Consider the following 25,797-nt stretch of genomic DNA (forward strand, 5'->3'; position numbering starts at 1 on the left):
GTGAAAATTTAGTTGTACAATAATGAGAATTATTGAAATGATGTTTTATGAAGGACATCCCTCTGGCCTGCTGGTCCTTTATGACCTCTCAAGACAAAAATTGACTCAACCCTAGACCTAAGACCTCGAAATTTAAAACAAGATGAATGACCCTTTGAAGATTTTATTTACTTAAACAAACCTGAACCAACAGTGCCAAACAGGAGGGGAATAAAAGCCACAAACTCCTCCACCAGAGTTATGGCATGCCTAACGGAATGCAACATGATCACACTGATGGGACACCTAATCATGAAATGCAAAGAGCTTTGATCTCTAGTGGAGGGCTACTAGACCGACTCTAACACAACCCACTCTTGATACATTCTTAAAGGAGCTCTCATTTGTTCTTTGAACATTCATAGTCTTATCTTACAAAGTGGTTTTGCAGGGATTTCGGCACATAGCTTGTACACAAGCTGAGAACTTCTAAATTTAAATCTCTTTAAAAAAAAAACATTGTACTTCATTTCTTTCATTTGCTATCTAAGAGCTTGAAGATGGCTAAGCAAAGATGAGAGTTTACTCTCACTCTTTAACTTAGACTTTTGTAAATTATAATTGTACATATACATTTTATCTTGCCGATTTTTCCATTAATACTTAACTTATTTTGCAGCCATTGTTTGGATTGTTTGCTAACTCTTGTGTGGCAGATTTTGAAAAGCAACTTCCCGCAACATCTAACAAGTGTTTGCAGGACCTTTGGCAAGTGTTGGGGATTCGATTTCCAAGGATGTCGTGAGCCCTTTTGAGGCTTATTTTGGCCAAGTCGAGTTCACTAGAGGGCTGCCCATTTTCCTCTTTAAGCCTGGGCATTTGGAGGAAACTCACACCTTGTTTCCCTTGCATAAGTTTTGTGAGAACTTGTCACTACTTTCTCAAGAAAGAAGGTCTAGTGTCCAAGTTTCAAGCAATTATTGTGAGGACTCTCCTTGAAGCATAGTTGAGAACTTTGAAGGGCCCTCTTCTCATTGTAATATTAATAAAAGATCTAACTCGCTTATGGAAGCTTGGGATTTCTCCCATGGTATCCTATCTCCCCATTTAGGGCAAGGCTTCTCTTGGGTGGATTGACATTTGCATGGTTTAAGCTTTCATACTTCATTCACTTACATGCATGCTTTAATTGGGAATTAACACAACCTCACTATCACATTTCATTAAGTTAAAGTTTGTTACAATTTCATTTGAGCTTTGCATTTTCTCTCATTGTTGCTTGAAGCTACAAGCTTACACTTTACTTTGGGCAATTCATCCTTTACATGCAAGCATTTTATATTCTTAACAAACTTTGATTCGTTTCCATTTACCTTGGTAAATTGTTTCATGAGCACTTGAATACATGGTTCAATTTTATGCTACATTGTTATCTTGAATATTGAAGCAATTTATTGTCATTGTCTATTTGTAACAAATTTTATTTTCAAGCAAACTATTTGTATCATTTTAATTCATTGATGAAACAGATGCAACACTTGTAAGCTAATTTTATTCCTCCAATTGAAGTTCTAATTGCAACTTATGTTGAACACAATTTCATTTTCAAGCATTGCAAATCAATCTCTTTGAAGCATTTGCATGTATCATTAATTTAATTTGGGGAATTAACCCAATTTGCATCTCATCTAGGCATTTTAGTGTAGGGAGGCCCCAAGCCTCATTAAAATTTTACCTCCAACATAAGTTGGCTGAAGTAGACATCTTAGGGATCCTCTAATCCTCTATTGACTCCTCGTTGTGTGATCCATATCACTGGGCAAGGGTGAGGTCTGAGGATTGAAGAGTTAAATTGTAATCTTGTTGTAAAGCTAATTAACAAAATTAACCAATAACACTTTCCATTACATTTACTTTACTTGTCTCTTGATGGTTTGAGTTTTCATATGCAAAGTCTATTCCAAAAGCAAGTATTGTAATCATTTCAAATAAGTGTTTCCTTTTCATGTTTCAAGTCTAATTGCATATTGATGTCTTGGTTTAGCACTTCCTTTTTTTTACATTTCCAAGTTAATTACTAATTTTTGGGTTTTGGCAAGATATGTTTCACATGTTTTGATTTATAAAGTTGATTATCTCAAAATCATTTTGTATCTTACATATCTTATGCTAATAATTCTTATTTACATTTCAAGGTTACTCTTTTTTCTCTTTTGAGAGCATTGCATTTTACTTTGAGCAAATATATCTTTAAATTGTTTACCAAATTTCTTATAAGGCACTGGTTTTATGGTTTTTAATCATATTAATGATTAGCATTGTTAAATCAAGCTACTCACTTCATATTTGCCCATAAATCTTCAAAAGTAATCCTTTTTCACTATAACACTCTCCTAAAAAATCACATCTTTTAACTTAACTTTTCATTAGGGACCACCCCCCTTAGCTAACCTAAGAGATAGCTCAAACAGAGAGAGTCGGGATTAGTGTGACAGCCCCTTCTCTGACTTCCCTGCCACCAACCACACCTTGTGGGGATGAAGGCTTTTCTCACTGTCTTGTAGGTAGGTGTAGGCGGCAGGGTCAACAGCGTCAGCTCGCTTGGCTATTGCGTTGCCTCTTTGCAAGCTCTCTCTGCCTCTCTGTCAGTATTCTTCGGAATGTCCTCCCGGATTCTCACTGCCCCTCTACTGTTGAATAATCACTTATTTCGAATTTCTTAGCTTCCTAGCCCCAAAAATCAAGATTAAGTCTCTAATCAATGGCTAAGATTAAAACATGATTTGATCTGCCTTCTAGATCATTCTCATCCATATTTTGATTAATACCCATTAATATTTTAATTTCCATAAGTTTAGACTTAGGAACCCCATTAAAAATATTAATTATTTTAATAAAATACAATTCAGGTGGAATTTAACCAAACGGTTTCTGGGTTTTTTAGAACTCATGTGCCTTAGCCTCTCGACCAATTTTCAAGGTTAGAGCTCTTCTGATGCTACCAAAAACTAACAGTTTCAAGCTCTAAAAGGGGTGGTAGGTCCATGGTACATCCCTTAAGAGGTAGGAGGTAAATGATATAAAATGGAATGAAGTGGGGATAAGGGGATTCATCCAGACCACACGTCAAAGTGCAAGGGTAGCTATAATAAGGAAAGCCCACACCTGGGTATATGAGTGTAGGAGGGAGCAAATCATGGTACATGAGTTACCCCAACATTTGTTTTTCCACCCTTCTTCATATGCTTTTTTCCTTTGATTGATTTTTCTTCATAACTATTCGAGGCTCCAGGGGATGGAGAGCATGATGATATGTAGTAGTGGATATCCCCTTGATGTGAGGCAGTTCATCGCCTACCAAGGGTTGGGATAATCATGGGTTCCTTAATGATGGAGGGGGCTCATCTAGGGCCCATAGGAACCAAGGTGATGGCCATAAATAAGGGGTAGAGCTCATGCTTGGCATTTGCCCATGTGCTAAATTCGTATGTCCTGGCCATCTTTTGCATTTTGTGGTACATTTCCTATTGAGAGTGGCCAAATTATGCTTTTATTTTCTTTTTAGCTGCATCAACCTCTGGGCATCGTTCCAGGCCCAACCTAAGGTGTGGACAAGGGGAGGGGGAGGCTAACCCTATGTGGATGTTGGGTGCAGCGCAACTTGGCCTAGATTTTGGCAAAGACTCTGCATTTTGTGGGGCGGAGCGCACAACGGAGCGCGTAGCGAGGCGCATTTTGAATATACCACGCAGTGTCGTAAGGGCTTCGGGGTGGGTTGAAGCCCCTGCTTTTTGTATAAGTGCACGATTTTAAAAGGGATCAAAGGTTCTGAAGCCATAATTGCTTGTTTTAAGGAGTCCATGGTATTTGGACCATGGTATTTTGATAATGTAACCCTACAATGTAATAGTATATATAGGGTAAAATAATAAGAAGAGATATCAATCAGTTTTGATCCAGATCAGTGTTATGGGTGAATTATTGTGATCTGTAATTTGGTAGCAAAGGAAAGGCTCTGCAGCTAAGTGCACAGAGGCTTGGAGAAGAGTCTGCAGTTGAGTGCGCAGATAACCTGCAACTTAGTGCGTAGGCCAAGAACTGGTTGTTTTTCAAAGATTTATTATATTAAGCAACAGTTCTTGTGGACGTAGCCCTACACTGGGGTGAACCACGTTAATTTGGTGTTTTGATGTGTATATTTGCTTATTATCTGTTGTAGAGTAGCAGTTATTACAGTTGCATTTTACTTCAGCACAGTGATGGTTTACAGTTTTATATGGCATGTTTAAGTGATTAGTCTAATGCGGTGAAGCGATTTATAAATACTAAGAATGAGATAACATAATAATACCACATCTCCTAGTCCTTCAAGGCTGCAGAAACCTGGTTTTGCATCCTCCCATAATCACTTCGGGTGAGACTGCGATCTACTTGCAGGTCGTTGCCGAAAGGGCCAATGATCAAGGGTTTTGTTGGTGCGCAGTATATATCGAACTTGGGTCAGCCCAAATCAACCCAACAAATGGTTTCGCTGGCGGGACCGGGATCTATTTGAGAGATATGTGGATGTGGTACCCGTCGAAGAAAGAGATTCAACATTGGATAAACCTAAAAGAGCGAGAATTCACAGATCAAGAGAACAGAAACCCTCATCTGACATCCGAAGCTTGGTTGCACAAGTATATTTTCACAAATCAATACGAGATTTTCTTCGGTTCTTTTCTATTGAGTTGTACGAGTGGATATCGAGGTTGACCAAAAAGAAGAACTGTTTTAAGGGTGAAGAACCTACGGTGTTGACTCCTGAACTGATACAGCGACTCAAGAGCACTTACAATAGGATCTCAAGGGCTATCAATTTCTGGATTGATAGAATCTTGGCAGGATTCATTACTGAGTTCGTCGTAGACTCAACTGTGTCCTACAATGAAGCAGAATGACGATTCTTCAAAGCACCGCGAGGTAAGTATTTAAATCTCTAAAACTTTCGATTAAGATGCTTCTGTTCCCTTTTCACAGATGCAATCAGGTTGCTAGTTTACTTATGTTTGGAAGAAGAGAGAATAAATTTGAGCAAAAGATTGGAGTAACACGAAGTGGAAAGAAATATAGAGTAGATACCAGAAAAAGATCTCGTGGACAAGACCGAAGACCTTTGTAGAGACTGATTATAGTCCTCTTTTGAGTGGATCTGAAAGTGAAAGAGAAGAAAGCCACCCTAATAACCCCCAAGTAACTTCGCTGTATTCACCCGTCCAACCTGAGAGTTCGTAGAAGCCAGCATCCAGTAATAACCAAGGTGTTTTTGGCTTTCCCCCTCCCTCTACCCATCCTACCCCCTATCCCCCTCCCCCTGCCCTTACTCATCCCCCTCCGCCTCCCCCTCCAAAAAGAAGTATGGCTGACGGTATTAAGCTACCCATTGTCAAAGGAATTGGATTAGAGGATCCGGAACAGTTTTGGTTTTTATGTGAAGGTGTATGGGCAAAGAAGCAAATCAACGATGAGAATATAAAAAAAACGCAGCTCGTTACGTCGCTTCAAAATAGCGCATTGACATGGTATAAGTATTCAAATACTTAGAAAAGAACATTTGCAGATATTAAAACAGCACTGATAAGAGAGTTTAAGAAGCCAAATTCTAAGTTGCAGTGCATCACCGAGTTGAAAGAGATCAAACAAAAGCCTACTAAACACTGTTTGGGAGTTTGATCAGAGACTTAAGGTGTTATTGGATCAAGTAAGCTTCGACATAACTCCGCAACAACATCAAGAATGGTTTATAGTTGTGCTGCTACCGCATATCAGATTGTCATTAATGCAACAAAAGATAGAAAGTCAAGTTGAAGCTCTACAAATTGCGATGAAATTGGAAGCTTCGCCTATAGGAGATACTAATGCAGGCATGCAACAGATTCAGAATCAACTGGCAAACCTAACCCTACATATACAAGACATCAAGAAAAGCAAAGAAGTTAGAGAAGAAGTATGGTGTACAAAGTGCAAATCAAAGGGCCATTCTAAAGAAAAGTGCCCTATCTTCAGGGATTACATGGCTGGTGGGGCATCGAATCCCTTGAATGCAGGATCCAGCCTATGGTGCGAAATATGTAAGACTAGAGGTCAACATCGTTCAGAAGATTGTTACTTGTTACAGAAATATGTACAGACTCTGAGGAATCTATATTGTAAATTTTGTAAATCAATAGGACATGATGAGAATAATTCTCGGGCTTACGAACTAATGATGGAGCGTGGTGTTGACGCTTATAGAATGCAAGCAGAAAAGCACAAACATGAGGACAATAGACAGCGTGGTGGTCGGAGAGGTTACCAAGGAAGAGGTCGAGGTGGTGGAGCTGGTCAAGGACGTGGACAGATCATTTGTTATAACTGCGGTCAGCCAAGTCATTTTGCGAGAGACTGCCAAAACCCCACAACGACATGTAAGTATTGTAAATCCTTTGACCATGTAATTGAAGAATGTCTTGTACTTATGGCAAAGATGCAAGAAAAAAGGAATCAGCAGCCGACACAAAATATTCAAATGATGACTACTGAAAGGAGGACTGACGAACCTCGAATTAGTATTGTCACTAGAAGTGGAGTTGTGACTGATAGTGATAAAGCAGATGAAAAGAAAGAATATAAAAGTGCATGGGTCAGAAAGACTGTTGAGAAAGTTCTTGTTTTTGATATTCAAAAAGAAAAAGAAGTATTTATGGAAGCAAAGTGAAGTTTTATGGATGTTGGAGCTTCGACCTCTAGTGCACAGCCAAAGCCCGATGTTATGAACATAAATTATGTAAAAATAAATAAAAATAGATAATAAATAATAATCATAATAATATAAATATAATAATAAATAAAAGTAAATTAACTAATGGTTAGTTAATAATGAAAAGGCATGTCTTAGAGACATGCGTGTTTGTGAAAGGGTACTTACCTAGCTATATATACAAGACCCTCAGTCTCATTTGTACTTATCCTACATCAATTCTTTTATTCAATATACAATTACAATTACTGCCTTACCATGCATGTCTTTATTTACAAAGTATTTTAAATATTTCTGCTGCGTATATGACTTTTGGTCGTTACATTGGTATCAAAGCTACATCTGATCCGACCTTTGGCCATCAACCTATCGTCAACCTTGTTGTCGTCGTCTCAGTCTTGGAGATTCTCCATTCCACCGGTTTCGTCATTCAAGGCTTTGGCCATTAAACAAAAACAAAAAAAGGAGGAAAAAAATACGATAGTCAAAGAAAAAACATAAATTAAAAGAAATACATATAAATATTAAATAAATAAATATAGTCCGATGTAAATTTTGAAGGAGAACATTCATATATATAAAAAGGTTCTACATTATTGATAAAAAGTGCATGATAAAGTTAAGAAGGAATCTTTCCAAATATATTTAAAATTATACATAAGAGAAGGAAGAGTAAATAATATTATCTTGATTCTTCATTAAGTGGTTGACTTACCATTCACATAAAGAGATTTTATATTCCTTTTGCTTTTCTTTTACTTTTAAAAGTTTTAGAAACCCATGGTAATTGCCCATGGTATTTTAAAAGTAAAAGAAAAACAAAAGGAATATAAAATCTCTTTATGTGAATGGTAAGTCAACCACTTAATGAAGAATCAAGATAATATTATTTACTCTTCCTTCTCTTACGTATAGTTTTAGATATATTTGGAAAGATTCCCTCTTAACTTTATCATGCACTTTTTATCAATAATGTAGAACCTTTTTATATATATGAATGTTCTCCTTCAAAATTTACATTGGTAACCACAGGCTTCATCAAGAAAAGTAACTGCGACGCGTCATCAACTTAGATACAAAACTAAGCTCCGGCACGGGATCAAGTTCCGACACAAAACCAGGATTCAACAAATCAAGTAGGTATTTTAAAATCTTTTCTGTAGACTTTATGAAATTGTTAAGAGATCAAAATGTTGTAGAAGGGCTTCAGGAGTTGATAGAATCCTGTACATCCAAAGAAACATTACGAAGTGAGACGCGTGCAGTCAATAATTTACATTGACATAAGAGAACTGGAAGAGAAATGAGACTTAGTGCGTAGATAGGAGAGTATGAGATGGATCAAATTATTATGTATTTGGGATATGATGCTAATGTCTTGACGAAGCAGACATGGGAATTAATGGGTAAGTCGAAGCTACAGTGGTCACTTATTCAGTTAAGGATGGCAAATCAGCAAAAGATATTCCCTCTAGGAAGACTACCAGGTGTCACAGTGGATATTGAAGGAGTTCACACTATTGTTGATTTTGAAGTAATAGAGATCGTCGATGACAGTAACCCTTATCCTACATTTCTTGGAATTGACTGGGCATTTGACAATATGGCCATAATTAATCTGAAGAAGAGACAGATGATATTTGAAGGAAACAATATGAGAGTAATTGTTCCCTTGGATCCATCAGAAGGAGTAAGATATACAGAACCAGTCAAAGAAGAATATTGTGCAGCTAACATAGACAATATCTATCAAATGACAGTGAAGGAACAGGATTGTGTTAACCCTACTGCAGAAGGCAAGTTGAGTTGGGAGCATGATAGTTATTGTACCTCAGACTCAAAAGAAGAGTTGGAGAACTGGCAGAATAGGTTGCATGAAGTATCCACAAGGCGTTGTGTAAGAATTACCAAATCAATTCGGTGTATGATATCTGAGGTATGTAACTTGCCTTCTTATGATGGCTTAGGTGATGTAAATACTTTCCTTAATGATTATGAAGAACAAGTTCCAGAAAAGTTGAGTTAAAAGTGATATGAAGTTCTAGGAGAGATGTTAAAGTGAAAGTGGATTAGTTTTAAAAATTATGAGCAAAACATGATATGAGCAATAAAGTCAATTAACATGATAAAACCATAAAAACCAGTGCCTTAAGATAAATTGCTCAACAAGAATGAAAGATAAATTTGCTCAAAACAAAGGTAGAATGCTTCCAATAATGAAAGCAACGCAATCCTGAAATGGAAACAAAGATGTTAGCACGATAATCAATACAAAATATAGAATGCTTTCAAAATATAATCAATGCCTAATAACAGCATATAGAGATATCTTGCAAAAGGAAAAGTAATTAGTATTCTACTTACAAAAGGAAAATGAAATAATTCTTGCCAATATAAAATATTCAACAATGACAAGTAGAATGGACAATTGCAAGTAAAACCATAAGATGTATTAGCATGAGATGCAGTTATATCAGATTTGGATGCAATTAGTCTTGGTTATTTTTAATCTAAAATGTCTAAGCTAAGTGAGAAGTCCTCATCTTGAGCTTTTACCAAAGGGTAAAAATTGAGGTGATTGTAAAAAAGAGGAGGCGAGGAAACAAAGGTGTCCTTAACGATACTCATCCCTTGAGTCTTATGAGCCAGCGTGTGCCTTTGTTCCTACAAAGAGGCAAGCCACCTTCATAACTGCAAGGTCACAACGCTTTTACCTTACTTTGTACCAGATGGAAGAACTTTCCAAGAAATTATTTTTTCCCTATATTTTCTATCAACCAAGCTTATGCTTGAAAGTTAATTTTACTGAGGCTTTGGAAGCCTTCTTGTACTAAAATGTCTAGATGAGAGTGCAGATTGTGTTAATTCCCCAATTTAAACTATACTTACATGCAAATGCTTGATAAATGGAAAATGAATAGCTTGTAAAACTTTGAGAATTTAGCATGTAAATAAACTCATATGTGCTTGCATGGAAAATAAGCAAACGAAGTAAATTGTTTTAAAGCTAAGATTGTTCCAATAGAAATGCTTCAAAAGTTACCAATGTAAAATAATAAAAAAAGCATGTACTTGAAGGAATAATCAAAACTTGTCACAATGTTGCATGTTTGCACATAAAATAAAATTTACTCAAAATTTACAAGTTAAAGCTTATGCATGTAAGAGATTTAAAATTAAGAAAAAATTGCATGTGGATTGGAATGAGGTAATTCTTAAGCATGAAATTAAGTGTTTAGAAGCTAAGAAAACTAGAAGCAAAAAAACAACCAAACCATAAGAATTCCCTCTTCAAATGAGGAAAGAGGGTGCCATGGGAAAAATCTCAAGCTCCCTCAAAACAGAAATTTTATTTTATTAGAAAATGAGGCTCTCTTATAGAAATAAGGGGCTTGGGAAAAGCTTACAATATGCATTTTAAACTTATTCTTTCCCAAAGTAACAAGTGTAATATTTTAAAGATTTACTTGTGAGACGTTACAAAGTAAAAGCCTAAACCCTTGAGGTGAATAATGGTTACAATTCCTCAAAAGAATCAAGCTTTAGAAAAGAGGTACTTGGACTTGAGATTCCAAATGGAAAAGGGTTCCTTAGCTTATGCTTTAGCTCCCTTTCTTCAAACTTAAATTGCCTCCAAAAACACCTATAGGTAAGCAAGAAAAAGAGTTAGCATGCAAAAGAAATAGTGTTGAAATATGTGAGAGGAAATCACATGCATGAGAAGGAAAGAGTTAAAAACCCAATGCAAGTATAAAATACACTTTATGTTACAAATTCTCTCACTAAGATCATCTTGAAAGAGCTGATTTAGTGAGTGAGAATTAGAATTTAAATCCAACAACTTAGCCCAAAATGGTAGATAAAATCAATATGTGCACAAATGAAAGAAGAAAATATATGATTTTTTAGAGATGAAAATTAAGCAAAGGGCTCATGAAACCCCTTTTTAAATAAATCTCTTGATGTCTTATGAGATTGTTGGCTTGAACAACTTGTGGGATCTTTGATATCCTTGGAGGTGACTATTCCAATCGAATAAGTCCTCATACTCCAATAGACTTGGCAAACTATCCTTTGAACACACAAATGCCCGCAAACCAATTGTTAGTGCAAAAGAGACTTGGCATATAGATGCCAAGTTGAGTTCGTCATTCAACCGAAAATAACAAGCTACAACAAGAGAACAAAATATACCAAGCCCAAAGGAGATTTGAGATAGCTACGGATCTCCCCTTCCTAGACAATAGTGCCCTCAGGCAAACACACAAAAAACCAACTAGATAGCGATGTAAAATCAAATGAATAACAACATCAAATGAAACAGGTATACCTCATCAACCAAAGAATGCACCACAAGAGAAGCTAGTAACCCCAAATACTTTCACTTTGTTTAGCTCAATAACAATTTCGGCATAGTAACAATAAGCACAAGCTTCAAAAACCACGTTCAATAATGAGAGTTGAGTTACATTTATAAGAACCTGGGAGAAAATCCCAATGTAAAAGAGAAATGTCAAGTGCCCAAGAAGCAAATCGAACCCTGATGACTGAATTGAGTGACACCCAACTATTGTGTATGGGTCCAATGAGTTTCTGAGATGATCCCTCTGCAAGCCAGCGTGTTACCTTCTCAACATGTACACATATGTGGTACGCTGCCATGTGGGGTACGAGTGAGTGAAAGAAGCAACAAAATCTCGTTCGTTTCTCAACCAATCAAACCAAAAGATGACACCTATTACAAGTGCCAATTGCCACCATCGAACTATTGTACATGCTCTTCATGGACTACTCTGTAGACTACGTGGAAGCTGCCAGGAGTAATCAATGTACAAGAAAATCAAATCTGCGTGGAGATGGAGTGGAGTTGTTGCATACAAGTGGTAGACTGGGTGGGAACACATCCCATGATTATCTCCTATCATCAAACAGTCGTCAAACCATCTGCTGCGTGTCCTAAGGACTACTTCAAATCTGGGCCAGCGTGGAGATTTTAATTGGCATGTGCATGTTAACTTTTGGTTGTGCATAGAATATGGGGAAATGAAGTGGGGTTCATTCCCCTTTACTAACTTTAATCTCATACTTTAATATTTCATAATATATTTGATTTAAATTAAACCAAAGTTTGAACTTTTTAACCATACGTATTTTTCATGCAACGAACGTTGGTCCCCTTGACTTGCTTTAACATGCATTTGGAACATTGAGAGTTGTGGCTTGCTTGGTGGGTCCCACATGATTGCCACATCACCTTTGACCCTCACTGGAATTGCCATGTCACTTGTTTGACTTATTTTTACCTTGGAAGATTTTATGATTTTTTCCAATTATTGATTTTTTTTTAATTTTTTCCTCATTTTTGACACTAACATTAGAAATATCGACTTTTGAGGGACTATAAGTCGTTTTTTAACCCCCAAAGTGGCTGCTAGGATAATGTTGGGCCTCTAAGGATGAATTTCGAGTAGTCACATGCCCTAGACATTTCCGAAAACCACTTATTTACATCATTACATAGAAATTATTTAAAAAAATTGTTCTGTGGTAAAATTTTAACTATTAAAAAATCCTACTTAGACCTAGCCAAATTCCACGAAAATTTTTGTGTGATCTAGTATGGTAATATACATTGACTCTAGACACTAAGATGTGTTAGGGGCTGAATCTTCAAACCGTCACCCCAATTTTGGGGTAAAAAGTGATTGAAAAAACTTAGAAAATTATCCACCTCTAAAAAAGAAGGAATAATTAACCAGATAAAACTCCATCTCCACGCAAATTTGATTTGTTTGTACGTTGATAACTGCTAGCAATTTCCACGTAGTCTACAGAGCAGTCCATGAAGAGCATGTATAGTAGTTCGATGGCAGCGGTTGGCACTTGTAATAGGTGTCATCTTTCGGTTTGATTGGTTGAGAAACGAGTGGGATTTCGCTACTTCTTTCACACACTCATACCACACATAGAAGCCTACCACAATGTGCACATAGTGAGAAGCTAATACACTGGCCAGCAGAGGGATCATCTCAGAAATTCGTTGGACACATCTACAGCAGTTGGGTGACACTCAATTCAGTGATCTCTACACTTGGAGGGTTCGATTTGCTTCTTGGGCACTTGGCATTTCTCTTCTACATTGGGATTTTCTCCCAGGTTCTTATAAATGTAACTCAGCTCTCATTATTGAGCATGGTTTTTGAAGCTTGTGCTTATTGTTACTATGTCGAAATTGTTATTGAGCTAAATAAAGTGAAGTAGTTAGGGTTACTAGTTTCTCTTGTGGTGCATTCTTGAGTTGATGAGGTATACATGTTTCATTTGATGTTGTTGTTCATTTGATTTTACATCGCTATCTAGTTGGTCTTTTGTGCATTTGCCTGAGGGCATTATTGTCTAGGGAGGGGAGATTTGTAGCTATCTCAAATCTCCTTTGAGCTTGATATATTTTGCGCTCTCGTTGTAGTTTGTTATTTTCGATTGAATGACAAGCTCAACTTGGCCTCTATGTGCCAAGTCTCTTTTGCACTAACAATTGGTTTGCAGGCATTTGTGTGTTCAAAGGATAGGTTGTCAATTATATTTCAACAATATCATAAGACATCAAGAGATTTATTTATAAGGAGGTTTTATGAGCCCTTTGCTTCTTTTCCATCTCTAAAAAATCATATATTTTCTTCTCTCATTTGTGCACATATTGATTTTATCTAGCATTTGAGGCTAAGTTGTTGGATTTAAATCCTAACTCTCACTCACTAAATCAACTCTTTCAAGCTGATCTTAGTGAGGGAATTTGTAATATAAAGTGTATTTTATACTTGCATTGGGTTTCTAACTCTTTCCTTCTCATGCATGTGATTTCCTCTCACATATTTCAGCACTATTTCTTTTGCATGCTAACTTTTTTGTTTGCTTGCCTATAGGTGTTCTTGGAGGCAATTCAAGTTTGAAGAAAGGGAGCTGAAGCATAAGCTAAGGAACCCTTTTCCATTTGGAACCTCAAGTCCAAGTACCTCCTTCTTATCACTTCACCTCTTCTTCTAAAGCCTCATTCTTTTGAGGAATTGTAACCATTATTCACCTCAAGGGTTTAGGCCTTTACTTTGTAACATCTCACAAGTAAATCTTTAAAATATTACACGTGTAACTTTGGAAAGAGTAAATTTACAATGCATATTGTAAGTTCTTCCCAAGCCCCTTATTTCTATAAGAGGACCTCATTTTCTAATAAAATAAAATTTATGTTTTGAGGGAACTTGGGATTTTTCCCATGGCATCCCCCTTCCTCACTTGAGGAGAAAATTCTTATGGTTTGACTAATTTTTTGCTTCTAGTTTTCTTAGCTTTTAAACAAATTTCATGCTTAAGAATTAACTCATTCCAATCCACAAACAATTGTTTCCTAATTTTAAATCTCTTACATGCATAGGCTTTAACTTGTAAATTTTGAGTAGATTTTATCTTATGTGCAAACATGCAACATTGTGGCAAGTTTTGATTATTCCTTCAAATACACGCTTCATTTTTTTATCGTACGCATTGGTAACTTTTGAAGCATTTCTATTGGAACAATAATAGCTTTAAAACAATCTACTTCATTTGCTTATTTTCCATGCAAGCACATATGAATTCATTTACATGCTAAATTCTCAAAGTTTTATGACTTCATTTACATGCTAAATCCTCAAAGTTTTACAAGCTATCTCATTTTCCATTTATTAAGCATTTGCATGTAAGTATATTTTAATTGGGGAACTAACACAATCTGCACTCTCATCTAGGCATTTTAGTATAGAAAGGCTTCCAAGCTAAGCTTCCAAAGCCTCATTAAAATTAACTTTCGAGCATAAGCTTCGTTGATAGAAAGTATAGAGAAAAAGGCTTTCTTGGAAAATTCTTCCATCTGGTACGAACAAGGGTAAAAGCGTTGTGACCATGCAGTTATGAAGGTCGTTTATCCCCTTGTAGGAACGAAGGCACACACTGGCTCGTAAGACTCAGAGGACAGATATCGTTAATGACACATTTGTGCCCTCGCCCCCTCTTTCGTACAATCACCCAAATTTTTACCTTTTGGTAAGAGCTCAAGTGGAGGACTTCTCATTTAGCTTAGGCATTTTAGATTAAAAATAACCAAGACTAATTGCATTCAAATATAGTATAAGTGCATCTCATGCTAATACATGTCGTAATTTTACTTGCAATTGTTCATTCTACTTGTCATTATTGAATATTTTATGTTGGCAAACATTGTTTTATTTTCCTTTTGCAAGTAGAACACTAATTGCTTTTCTTTTTGCAAGATATCTCTATATGCTTTGATTTAGGCACTAATTATATTTTGAAAGCGTTTTATATCTTGTATCAATTATCATGTTAACATCTTTGTTTCTATTTCAGGATTGCTTTGCTTTCATTGTTAGAAGCATTCTACTTTTTTTAGCAGATGTATCTTTCATTCCCGTTGAGCAATTTATCTCAAGGCACTAGTTTATGGTTTTATTAATGATTTTATTGCTCATATCATATTTTGCTCATAATTTTTAGAAAGTAATTCACTTTCACTTTAACATCTCTCCTAGAACCTCACATTTTTTTTAACTTAGTTTTCCATTCACGGACCACCCCTCATAGCTATCCTAGGAGATAGCTTAAACGGAAAGAGAAGGGATTTAGTGTGATAGCCCCTTCTCTTAGTTCCCTGCCACCAACCACATCTTGTGGGGTTGAAGGCTTTTCTCACTGACTTGTAAGGAGGTGTAAGCAGCAGAAGTAACATGTTGCACTCTTGTGCTTGGGTTAATTTCTCTCTCTAGCACACCAGTGCTTGGGATCACTCTCTCTCTAGGGTTGCACCCTTCTTGGCTAATTTGTTTCAAGTGTAAAACTGCCCTACTAGTTTCTTCTTCTCTTTATTCAATTCTATTAGTATTTATTACAATTCTAGTCTATTAATGTAGTGTAGCACATTGATAGGAAGGTGAATGCAAATCACACATACATAAGAGCACATTTTCAATATTTATGAACATAGAAACTAATAAAAAATATATCATAAGAACTCAGTCTGCAATAATATCTGTAGAAATAATCTAACAATGTGAATTCATAATGGGCACCATGGAATGGAAACTCATTGCAAGCCACAGAAAATTAATCTAGATTTAGCGATTTCTTGAAATGAAAAGTACATTGAGATATGCAAGACAGTTTGAAAATCAATAGAGCAAATACCATGTTAAGAATCAGGAAAGAAGTGAATGTACCTTTCAGGATCTTTCCTTCAGCTCAGGGTTATCACATAGCTTAGCATCGCAAAGGTTGGTAAGGTTAATCACATTGAGAAAGCCAATAGTAGGTAAGAGTTACCATTACCTGAGATAACAAAGGCAGTAACTAACCTTCATTAAAAGATAATGGATAACCTTGCCTTTGCCCTGTTCAAGTAACAGGAGCCCCAATATACTGAACAGGCAAAAGGGGCTACAGCAACACAAACCAAGGAATTTGTAACCACCAGCCAAGAAGTATTTCAGATACTCTGTGTACAAATTTGTTGATTATACCAAACAAGGTAATCGGTTTACATCTATAATCCTGGTTTTGAATGCCTGTGCACTTAAGCTCATCGCTAGAGATACTGAGAGAAAAATTCAACTAACTACAATTTCAAAACAGTGTACATATAAGATAGAACTCATTGATGGCAAAGAATAAAAGGAAAGGTGTAAATATGCAATCCAAGGTTATGATAATTAACTTGGATACTGATATCAATGAAAAAAGGACCTATAGTTAATCTTGACTTCATTATCCAATATGAAAACATACAGTTTTAGTTGTCAAAAAGCTCAAAGCTATATGCTTTAACAGTGGTTTATCACAATCCTTCTGACTGGAAAGTAGATGTCAAAATTGTTCCCGAGCCTTCACTAAGTTTATTAAGCATGTATCTCTTTCTATGATATATCATATCATTACTTGTTGAGGGCAGTCAAATACAAGCATACTATTCTGCCAAACATTAAGCTATTCCAGATGCACAAAGATTGGGACAAAACATAAGGAATGAATGTAAGTGTTACAGGGAACACAACATATATTGTATGGCTTTCTAGAAGAAATCAATATGGACTGCATTTAATGATAAAGACTTGCACAGCTTCACATATTGGCTCTCAGATATGTATTAAAACGAAGAACCCCACGTTGAATTTGAGAAATAATGCCAGCTATCATATCCCCCCTCGTTTTCCTACATTTGTGGCCTGTTCTCTGTTGTTGTTTATTTTCAGTATGTAATAAGAAAATCAAAGTAGTCAAGTGGGCCGTAATGGAAACATTCAGAATTTCTTCACTGGGCTTTAGCTTTTCGATAGAATTTAGAATTCCAATCCTAGTCTTCCTTTCAATTTCAATATAGATTTGTGTGTTTTCAATTTTTATGAAGGAAAAGCCCAAATATCCAAACACACAATTTTGACAATTTTTTAAATGGCCTATTGAAGATCTATTTGCAAATTAACACAATAAACTTCCAATATATTCCATGTAACTTATTAGCCATCGCTGTTTGGGTTTTACAGAATAGATATGTAACTTTTGTGTGAAACATCTGAAACCAAATCTAAAATGATCTTGGGTTTGGTTGGTTTCTTAGGACTTTGAAGCATATTTTTCACTTAAAAATAAACATAAGACTGATCTCAAAATACCATTTTCCTTTAGCTGCTTCTGTTTCAAATCAATAAATGAATGTTATGGCAAAATAAATGCCATTGGAATTACATCAACACTAAGATATAGGATATATGGAAGACGTCCTTAATCTCGTATTCACATGTCACACATGTGGATACATGCTCTCACACGTCCAACATGCGTTGGATATGCATCTTGTGCTACACACATATGCGACAAATCCTACATGTCCAACATGCATCCTAATTTGCCACACACATCAGATAAATGTCAGACATGCAATCCATGTGTCTCCAACACATGGGCACTAAAAACAGTGCATTGAAGTGTTGAAGCTTGCGGTAGCTTCAGAAGGTCTTCTGCATAGGCTAGGTGTCTTAGTATGTGTAAGATGATTTATTGCCTCTTTAGGTGCTTGCTTGGTGAAGTAAGTGATTTATGTCTTCTTTCCTAAGTCTAACTTAGGAAAAGTACAATAATTAAAGTCAATTAATTATTGTGGACTATTAAGTCATTTTCTAAGGATAAATAATAAAATTATTTAAGTGACTTAGAAATTAACTCAACCATTGATCTTCAAGTGCTTCTAGAAAGGAGATTAGGGTTAGGGATTTGGGCATAATGAAGATTATAAAATGAAGACTATGGAAGAGTTGAAAACACAAGAGAAGAGACACAACAAGAAAAAGTGATTTTCTCTAGTGCAAGTGGCCCAGTGGACTGAAGCACAGACGAAGAGGAGTGCAGGAGGATTCGAGGGCGTATCCAGGAGGCCGAATTGTTGGAGATTGCAAGGCCAAGTTGCTGGAGTGAAAGAGAGGTCAATTTGATTGAAGAGGACAATTTATTGGGGCCAAATTTCCTGAGGCGCAGAGCCAGCTCAAGGGAAGGCGCAGGTTGATTAGCTGGCAAATTGCTGGGCCAAAATTCTCAAGGCCAAGTTCCTTCAGAGGCTGACTTCCAGTAGACCGACTTCATCCAGTGGGGGCTAAGTTACAGGTTCCAATAATTGTATTTTTCCTTGTCATTCTGTGGGTTGAAAACCCTGATTTTCCAAATTAATGAATGATGGATAATTGTTGTGGGTATTTATCTGTTGCAATGGGCGATTGATATCTCCTAATTTTTATTTTTCAGTGCATATAAATAAGTTAAAATACTAGTGATTTTATTTTTTGGCAATTCAGAATTTATTTTGGCTAATTAAATAAATTGTTGGGAATAAATAATTGTTGTGAGGAAATAAATCTGGACTGGTATTAGGAGATTTAACATAAAGCACATTTTTAGGAGTTAAAAATTGTTATAAAAGAGTGGTTAGGCCTAGAAACCATTCATCATTTCAGTGAGGCAAACACCGTGTGGAGGTTAACTTATCACTTGAGATACTTGGCATTAACTGTATGTCTGTATTTCAGTCTTTAATTTGTTTAAACTAATAACACACACACAATATTTCAGACTTAATTTGTTTAAATTATATATATAGATAGATAAATATCCTGTTCTGGGGAGCTTACGTACCCATGTCAGATAACTCAAATCGTTGTATTCATGTGGCATGCAATTTAGCACCAACATTATATTTTATCATTACAATTCTACTACAATGCAATCGGAGGATAGAAAATTATAAAAGAAATCAAGAAAATTTGTAATGCCGAGGTTTCTCATACAATATGTCAAAATAACCATGATTAAAGATGATGATGACTCTGCCCTGAACCTAACCTAGAATTTAGCATGCTCGTAACACAACTCAAAAGAAGGAAAATGTACCATATGGAATAAAAAGTAAAACATGAAATGTACAATCAAAGGTGGATACGGGGTATCAACTTGTCCAAAAGGAAGAAGCCAATCAGAGAACAGCACAAAATATTCTTGCACATTTCCTATGAAAATACAACCATGGCAACTTTAATAAGAGCATTCAAATATAGTACGAAGCAAACCTGGAACATAGACCGAACATGTAGAGATATGCTAGTAGTAGCATAAGATTTCTCATTGAAAGACCATCACCTTTTCTGTATTCTTCCTGTATCATCAAATGAAAACATAACCAAATAGTTCAGAAGAAAGAATCTCTCTTAGTAACTGCTAGCTGCTTTACCCATTAGGTAGATATGGCTACAAAATAATTTTGAAGTTGTTTTCACAACCATAGTATATTAATAATAACATCCAACTGAAAAGCCCATTAAACTATTCATGTGTTTATTGTTGTCATCTGTTTTCAAGTGTTTTTGGAATGCCTTCTAAAATACAATCAAACTAATTATTAGAATCATAAAGTGATTTACCAGATGCATCTAGTTGATCACTCTGTTATTGTTTCAATCTCTTCAATAACACTTAGTATAACTTGAAGGCATTTCCTCAATTCCTTCATACGTACCTGAGCCAAGATCATTCTACTAGTCTCATATTTTGCTCAGCAAAGTTTAATAATTGTTATACGGAGAACCAAAAATTAAATCCGGATTGTCTTTGATCTAGAAAATTGATCTTTAGGGCAATAAGTAAAGTACTCAGCAAGTTTGTGCACAAGAAGGTTTTGGCATTTGATATAGGCAAATTGTGATCCATATTGATCATAAGAGATCACTAAGAGGGAATATGGTTGACCCGACAGGTAAAACAACCATTAGTAGAGATTGGTAATGTGAAATTTTGCTTCCGCTAATTAAGTTAAGAATCTAGCTGTGCTTTCATTCAATAGATTTGTAAACTGCTAGGTCAATCAATTGTTGGGTGCTAGGTTCCCAAGAAAATTAACAATAACATCTAGGTAAATAAAACTAAAAACAAGAAGATTTTATCATAACCTAACCCTAATTTTCCTTCGAAAACATTTAAAAACAGGGTTTTATTTTTATGGGATTGACACAAGAGCAGACTAGTGCCTTTCTCAATCAACAGCTAATGGGGTCTTAAGGATAAAATCTATGGAAGAGGACTGATGGAAGCGATTCAGGGGATAAAGAGAAAGGTACAATAGGCTTTCTCAACTCCCTAAACCCTAGTGTCTTTCAATCAAATTGGAAACAATATGGAAGGAAGCTATACCCAAGTTCCTCAATAGAAACTTGAGAATAATCTTGCTAAGGAGATGTTAGCGATAGAAGATTCAACCTTAGTTGCAAGAAACCCCCTAGTACCAAGCATATTTTAGTACAAAAACATTAAAACACCCCTGAAACACGTTTCATGAGCTTAAAACACACCTAAAATGCATTTCATGAGTTTGAAACATGATTCACCACCCTAAAATGTGCTTTAGGCCCTATACAACATATGTTAGGTCCCTATACTACTAGTGTAACCCCTTATTGTTATTAGTGCAACCCCTTTATTATATTGTTGTGCCCGTGTAGTCCCCATATTGTTATTATTGTGCCCCATAGAAGCCCACCATTGTTATTGTTGTGCCCTTACATTATTATTGTTATGTCGGCTCTGATTATATTATGACCCCTTATACTCCTATATATAGAAGGGAGCTCTTGTCATTTGTATCATCCAAGAATTGTTCATTTATGTAATGTAAAGGAGGTTTCCCTCTCAAAGAGGCTGATTTTTAAGTCGTTGATCTATCTATTCTATCTTATTGTCAGCTGGTTTCATAACATTTGGTATCAGAACTTTGGATTCTAGGGTTTCGCTGCTCCAAACAAGTCATCGTGGAATTTTTGCTATAACTTTTTCTCTACGACATTTCAGAAGCTAAAAAAAAACCATTTGAGCCGAAATCGTTCTGAACCTCGGGTCTGAATTTCAGATCTTGTCTTGCTATATTTTCGAAGATATGATCTGAGGAAGTTAGGGTTTTTGCAAGCTCCAAAATTCTATCTCAAACAGGTGATCGTGGAATTTCGCTATAATTTTTTATCTATGAAAGTTCAAACTCTGAAATTAAAACCCATTTGAGCCGAAATCTTGGTGAATCTCGAGCCCGAATTTCAGATCTTGTTTCGCTATATTTTCGGACATACGGTCCAAGACATTTAGGGTTTCTGGAGGCTCCCGAATTACATCCCAAATAGGTGACCTTGGGAAATTCATCATAACTTTCTCTCTGAGCATCAGATTGAAATTTCGTAAGAAGCTACAAAAAGAGGGCACACTGTACTTTTTTGTGTATTGTTTTCAAATCTGAAGGTCGAAAAAGTGACACGTGGCACTTCGTACAAGTTCGCTTTGCTGAAAAAGTATATAATCAAGTCATCTTGGGAGATTGGGCATAACTCTTTCTTGGAGAATCCAATTTCGATCATACTGGTGGCATTAGAAGAGGACGCAGAGGACTACTGAAGGTTGCAATTTCAGACCTTGGAGATCCGAAATTTCAAAGATACAACAGATTCAAGATCGAGTTGCTAAAAGCAAGAAAAATAATGACTCGAATCAAGAAAATAGAAACACCTAGTAAGCAAAATTGGATGGATGATTTGAAGAATGTGATCGAAGATAAGATAAATAGTTTTATATGTGCCATGGAAGCTAATATCGATGGTAGGGAAGCAGATTTGAAGAAAGGCATGGAAGATTTGAAGAAAGACATGGAAGGTTTGAAGGAAGGTGGGACAAAGCTGCTACAAGAAAGGCCTCCTAATGACGAAAAGGTAGTAGAGGAAACTCATGATGAGAAAAAAATAAATGTTAATCATGATTTCATAGAATCTAACATTGGATTGAAGACCCACCATATTCCAAAGATCGATATGAGGAAGTTTGATGGCAAGGATCCCATAACATGGATACTACAAATGGAGAAATATTTTGATCTACATGATGTGCAACTGTTACAAAAGGTACGTATTGCATCTTTATATTTAGAACCGAATCAATTTTTATGGTATAAAGGGCTTTGTTCTCGTAAACCACTTGTCATCTAGTCAATTTTCATGGAGCAAATGATGGCACATGATCAGGATACAAAGAGCAACACTTTCTTTAGCCAATTGATAAATCTCAAACAAAAGGGTTCAATGGTAGAGCACATTGAGGACTTCCAAAAATTGAATATAAGGTTAAATGATATTCTAGAGAAGCAAAGGATTGATGCCTTCATAGGGACTCTAAAGGATAACATTCAACATGAAGTTCGCCTTTGGGAACCTGAATCAATGGAAAAGGCATACAAGTTGGCAATGTTGATTTGGGGTAGCATGGAATGTGCTCTAGCCACGAAATTTGGTGGAGAGGTTGGGCACATGAGATCTCCAATACCCAAAAAGGGTTTGGGCAAATTCTAAACAGATCAGGAGATATTAAAATAATTAATATTTTTAATGGAGTCCCTAAGTCTAAACTTAGGGAAAATAAAATATTAATGTGTATTAATATGAATCTGTGTTAGAGTGGTCCAAAAGACATGGATCGAGCCAGATCTAATCTTAGCAATTGATTAGGGACTTAATCTCGTCCATTGAGATGTCAACAGGAAAAGAATAAGAAGAGGCTTAAGGGTCACTTGGAGATCATACCAGATGATCAGTCATCCTATTCTCTAGAGCGGGGTTTGCTAAGAGAGATAGAATCAGTGGTTGGGAGAGAAGCTGAGGTGCATTGAGTACAAAGGAACAGAGAAGGCAAAGATTGTGTCGGAAGAGAAGCGCAGCAGCCAAGGAGGGTAACGTAGAGCCAGCAAGGGCTCACACAGGGCCACGCAAAGGCAGCCAAGTGTTGTGCAGAGCACCAGAGGGGCCAGCGTCGCTGACGCAGAGGCTCCCAGAGCTGATGCAGGGCCTCCTAGGGCTGACACAAGCCAAGAAAGGCTGACACAGGGCCAGCGTGAGACAGAGAGGGGTTGATGCAGTCCAGATTGGGCAAACGCTGGGGTTGCAGGAGCAGTTTTCTGCTGAGGAGCTGCTGGAGTGGTTTTTCGGGGTTTCAGCCAGGAGATTTCTCTCAAACTATGAGGTATAGTTGCTAAGGAAATTCTATGTTGGGTAGGCCAGTTTCAACACCCAGATTGTACTCTAATATTGCTTAATAAAAAAACCCTCAAATAGTTGCACCGGTTTTCCCGCATTGGGTTTTTCCGGGGACATTGGTCCAAAAATAATGGTGTCATGTGGTGTGTTTGTTCTTGTTTCTTTTAGTTGTTGATCTGTAATATGTTGAGCATGCACTGGTGTTTATTTTCAGTATTTACTTTTTAAATAACTTTTTAAATAAAAATAACAAGTAGGTAGGAATAAATCAAAAAAAGTGCATGAAGGGTTTCTAAACTAAGTAAACTTAGAAACTTGAACATGGTATCGAAGCGTGATTGAAGATCACAGGAGGACTAAAGATATCAGTCAAGCGAAGCAATAGCAACAGAAAACAATTGTCCCGAGGTGACAGAAGCTGTTTCTAGCAGCACAGAAGCCAATGAAGTGTGACGCAGAGCCAACCACAGCCACGCAGAAGAAGTCAGGAACTGCGCAGAGCCTCAGAGAGGTCAGCGTTGCTAACGCAAAGGGCCAGAGGGCTGACGCAGGGCATCCCAGGGTTGACGCAGATCTAGCGTAAGGCAGAGAGGGGCTGACGCAATTCACAAAGAGGCAGTTGTTGGGGTCTAGAAGGTTGCAGGAATATTGCAGAGTGGAGTTGGTGAGGTACTGTAGTCAGAACAGTACCTGACAGAGCAAGGCCAGAGGAGTTGTTACCGAGGGTTTCTAGCCGAGGAACCTGTATCAGCAATGCAGTTGCACAAGACGATCAAAGTAGGGGGCATCTCGACAAACGACAGAAGGATTTCCAAGAGAGAAATCAGGACTCAGAGGGAGTCCAAAAGAGAACTTTCAGACGAGAAATAGAGACTCAGAGGAGTCAAACAGAGAACTTCCAGGAGGGAAGTAAAGGAGCATCATGGCACTACACGGGGTAAGAGACCAGGATAGACTAGACGGAGCATTGAACTTCGCAGTCTGGAAGGCCATAATCTTATCAGTGCTTGACATCAATCATGTCAAGAACCTCGCCTTGAAGGTAGTAGCTATCCCAGTCGACCCCAATGATAATGACAGATACGAAGAGGCGATGGCGAGGGCCAAGTGCATTATCCTTGACGGGGTTAAGGATCATGTGGTACCACATATAGCCGAGAAGGAAATGGCAGTTGAAATGTGGGAGGCCCTCAAGAACCTGTACCAGCATACTTCTGTGCAAAGAAGAATGTTGCTCGAAAGCCAAATGAGGTCATATCAGATGAAGGGTCAATCAATTGACACTTTCCTCGAAGGACTGAATGAGATCCGAGACCAATTGACTGCTATAGGAGCGATACCAGATCAGGAGCTTATGGTGAGGACAGCCCTGAATGTTGTCTCAGAAGAGTGGGAAGTGTTTGTCCAGAGCATCTTGGGTAGAGGGACTCTCCTACCTTGGGACGAGAAGTGGGAAGCTCTTCTCCAGGAAAAGATCAGACGGCAGTCGAAGACAAGTAGCAGCAGCAAAGGGATCAAGGTTAAGGAGGAGAAGGAGGATGTGGCCCTAGCATCTGAGGAAAAGCAGGAGAAGCGAAAGAAAAAAGATCTCTCCAAGATCAAGTGCTTCCACTGTGGGGAGATGGGTCATTATGCGACCCAATGCCCAAGGAAGAAGAGTAAGGGAGAGTCTTCCAAGACTAAGGCAGCGCCAGCACGGGCAGAGAAGGAAGTTTTGAGTCTTGACAGATGATGACTATGCCATGAGTGCACATGCACCACTTGAGCGGAAGTGGGGAGACATCAAGCTGTAGTCAGGCGGACTACAGGCGATGAGGGGCAGGATCCTTGAGGTACCCAGCCTCTTGGATTAGACCTTGCTACGGAAGCCCCGACGAGGGGTTGCGGGACTGGCTGGGTGGGTAGAGACGGATGCGGATGGAGCGGCAAAGAGAGCTACAGTGCAGGAGTCCCAAGACAGTGCGAGAGCTAGCAGGTTGCAGCAGTACAAGAAGCAGAGGAGTGTTGCACCAGTGCAGGAAGGCACAAAGAGGTGTGCAACGGTGCGAGATGCAGGGAGTTGTTGCAGCAGCGTAGAGGTCAGACAGAGGGAGCGCTTGTCAGTGGCAGAGGGAGCTTCAGCATCAGTGGGAGTTTCTAGCCCAACAGGGAGGTCAGTTGGAGGATCAGTTACTTACTTCTCAGTAACTGAGTTGCAGTGTAGTAGTGGGCAACACGATGCTCGTAAAACATGATGAGAGGAGGTGCAGTGTGGATGCAATGCTGGGAGAAAGGACCAGCAGTAACACAGATGCAGAGGGAGCTGTCGTACAGATGCAGCAGTGACAGTGGCAGAAACATAGGCAGCAGTACAAGAGGCAGTAGTGCAGAGGATGTTGGGCAGGAAGCCCTAGCATC

The 25,797-nt window shown here is 37.6% G+C and overlaps 1 protein-coding gene across 1 annotated transcript in view; it reads right to left on the reverse strand.

Moving 5' to 3' along the window:
• Nucleotides 1–25,797, reverse strand: part of LOC149246830 (uncharacterized) — a 152,492-nt gene that overhangs the window by 97,439 nt on the left and 29,256 nt on the right. The window contains exon 3 of the mRNA XM_089442591.1: nucleotides 19,414–19,499. Coding sequence (XP_089298717.1) covers nucleotides 19,414–19,499 — 86 coding nt within the window. The remainder of the gene's footprint in view (nucleotides 1–19,413; nucleotides 19,500–25,797) is intronic.

Source organism: Pinus tabuliformis, chromosome 7 (genome assembly GCF_031772625.1).
Source record: "Pinus tabuliformis cultivar Carrire ecotype Pingquan chromosome 7, CPIR1, whole genome shotgun sequence".
NCBI lineage: Eukaryota > Viridiplantae > Streptophyta > Pinopsida > Pinales > Pinaceae > Pinus > Pinus tabuliformis.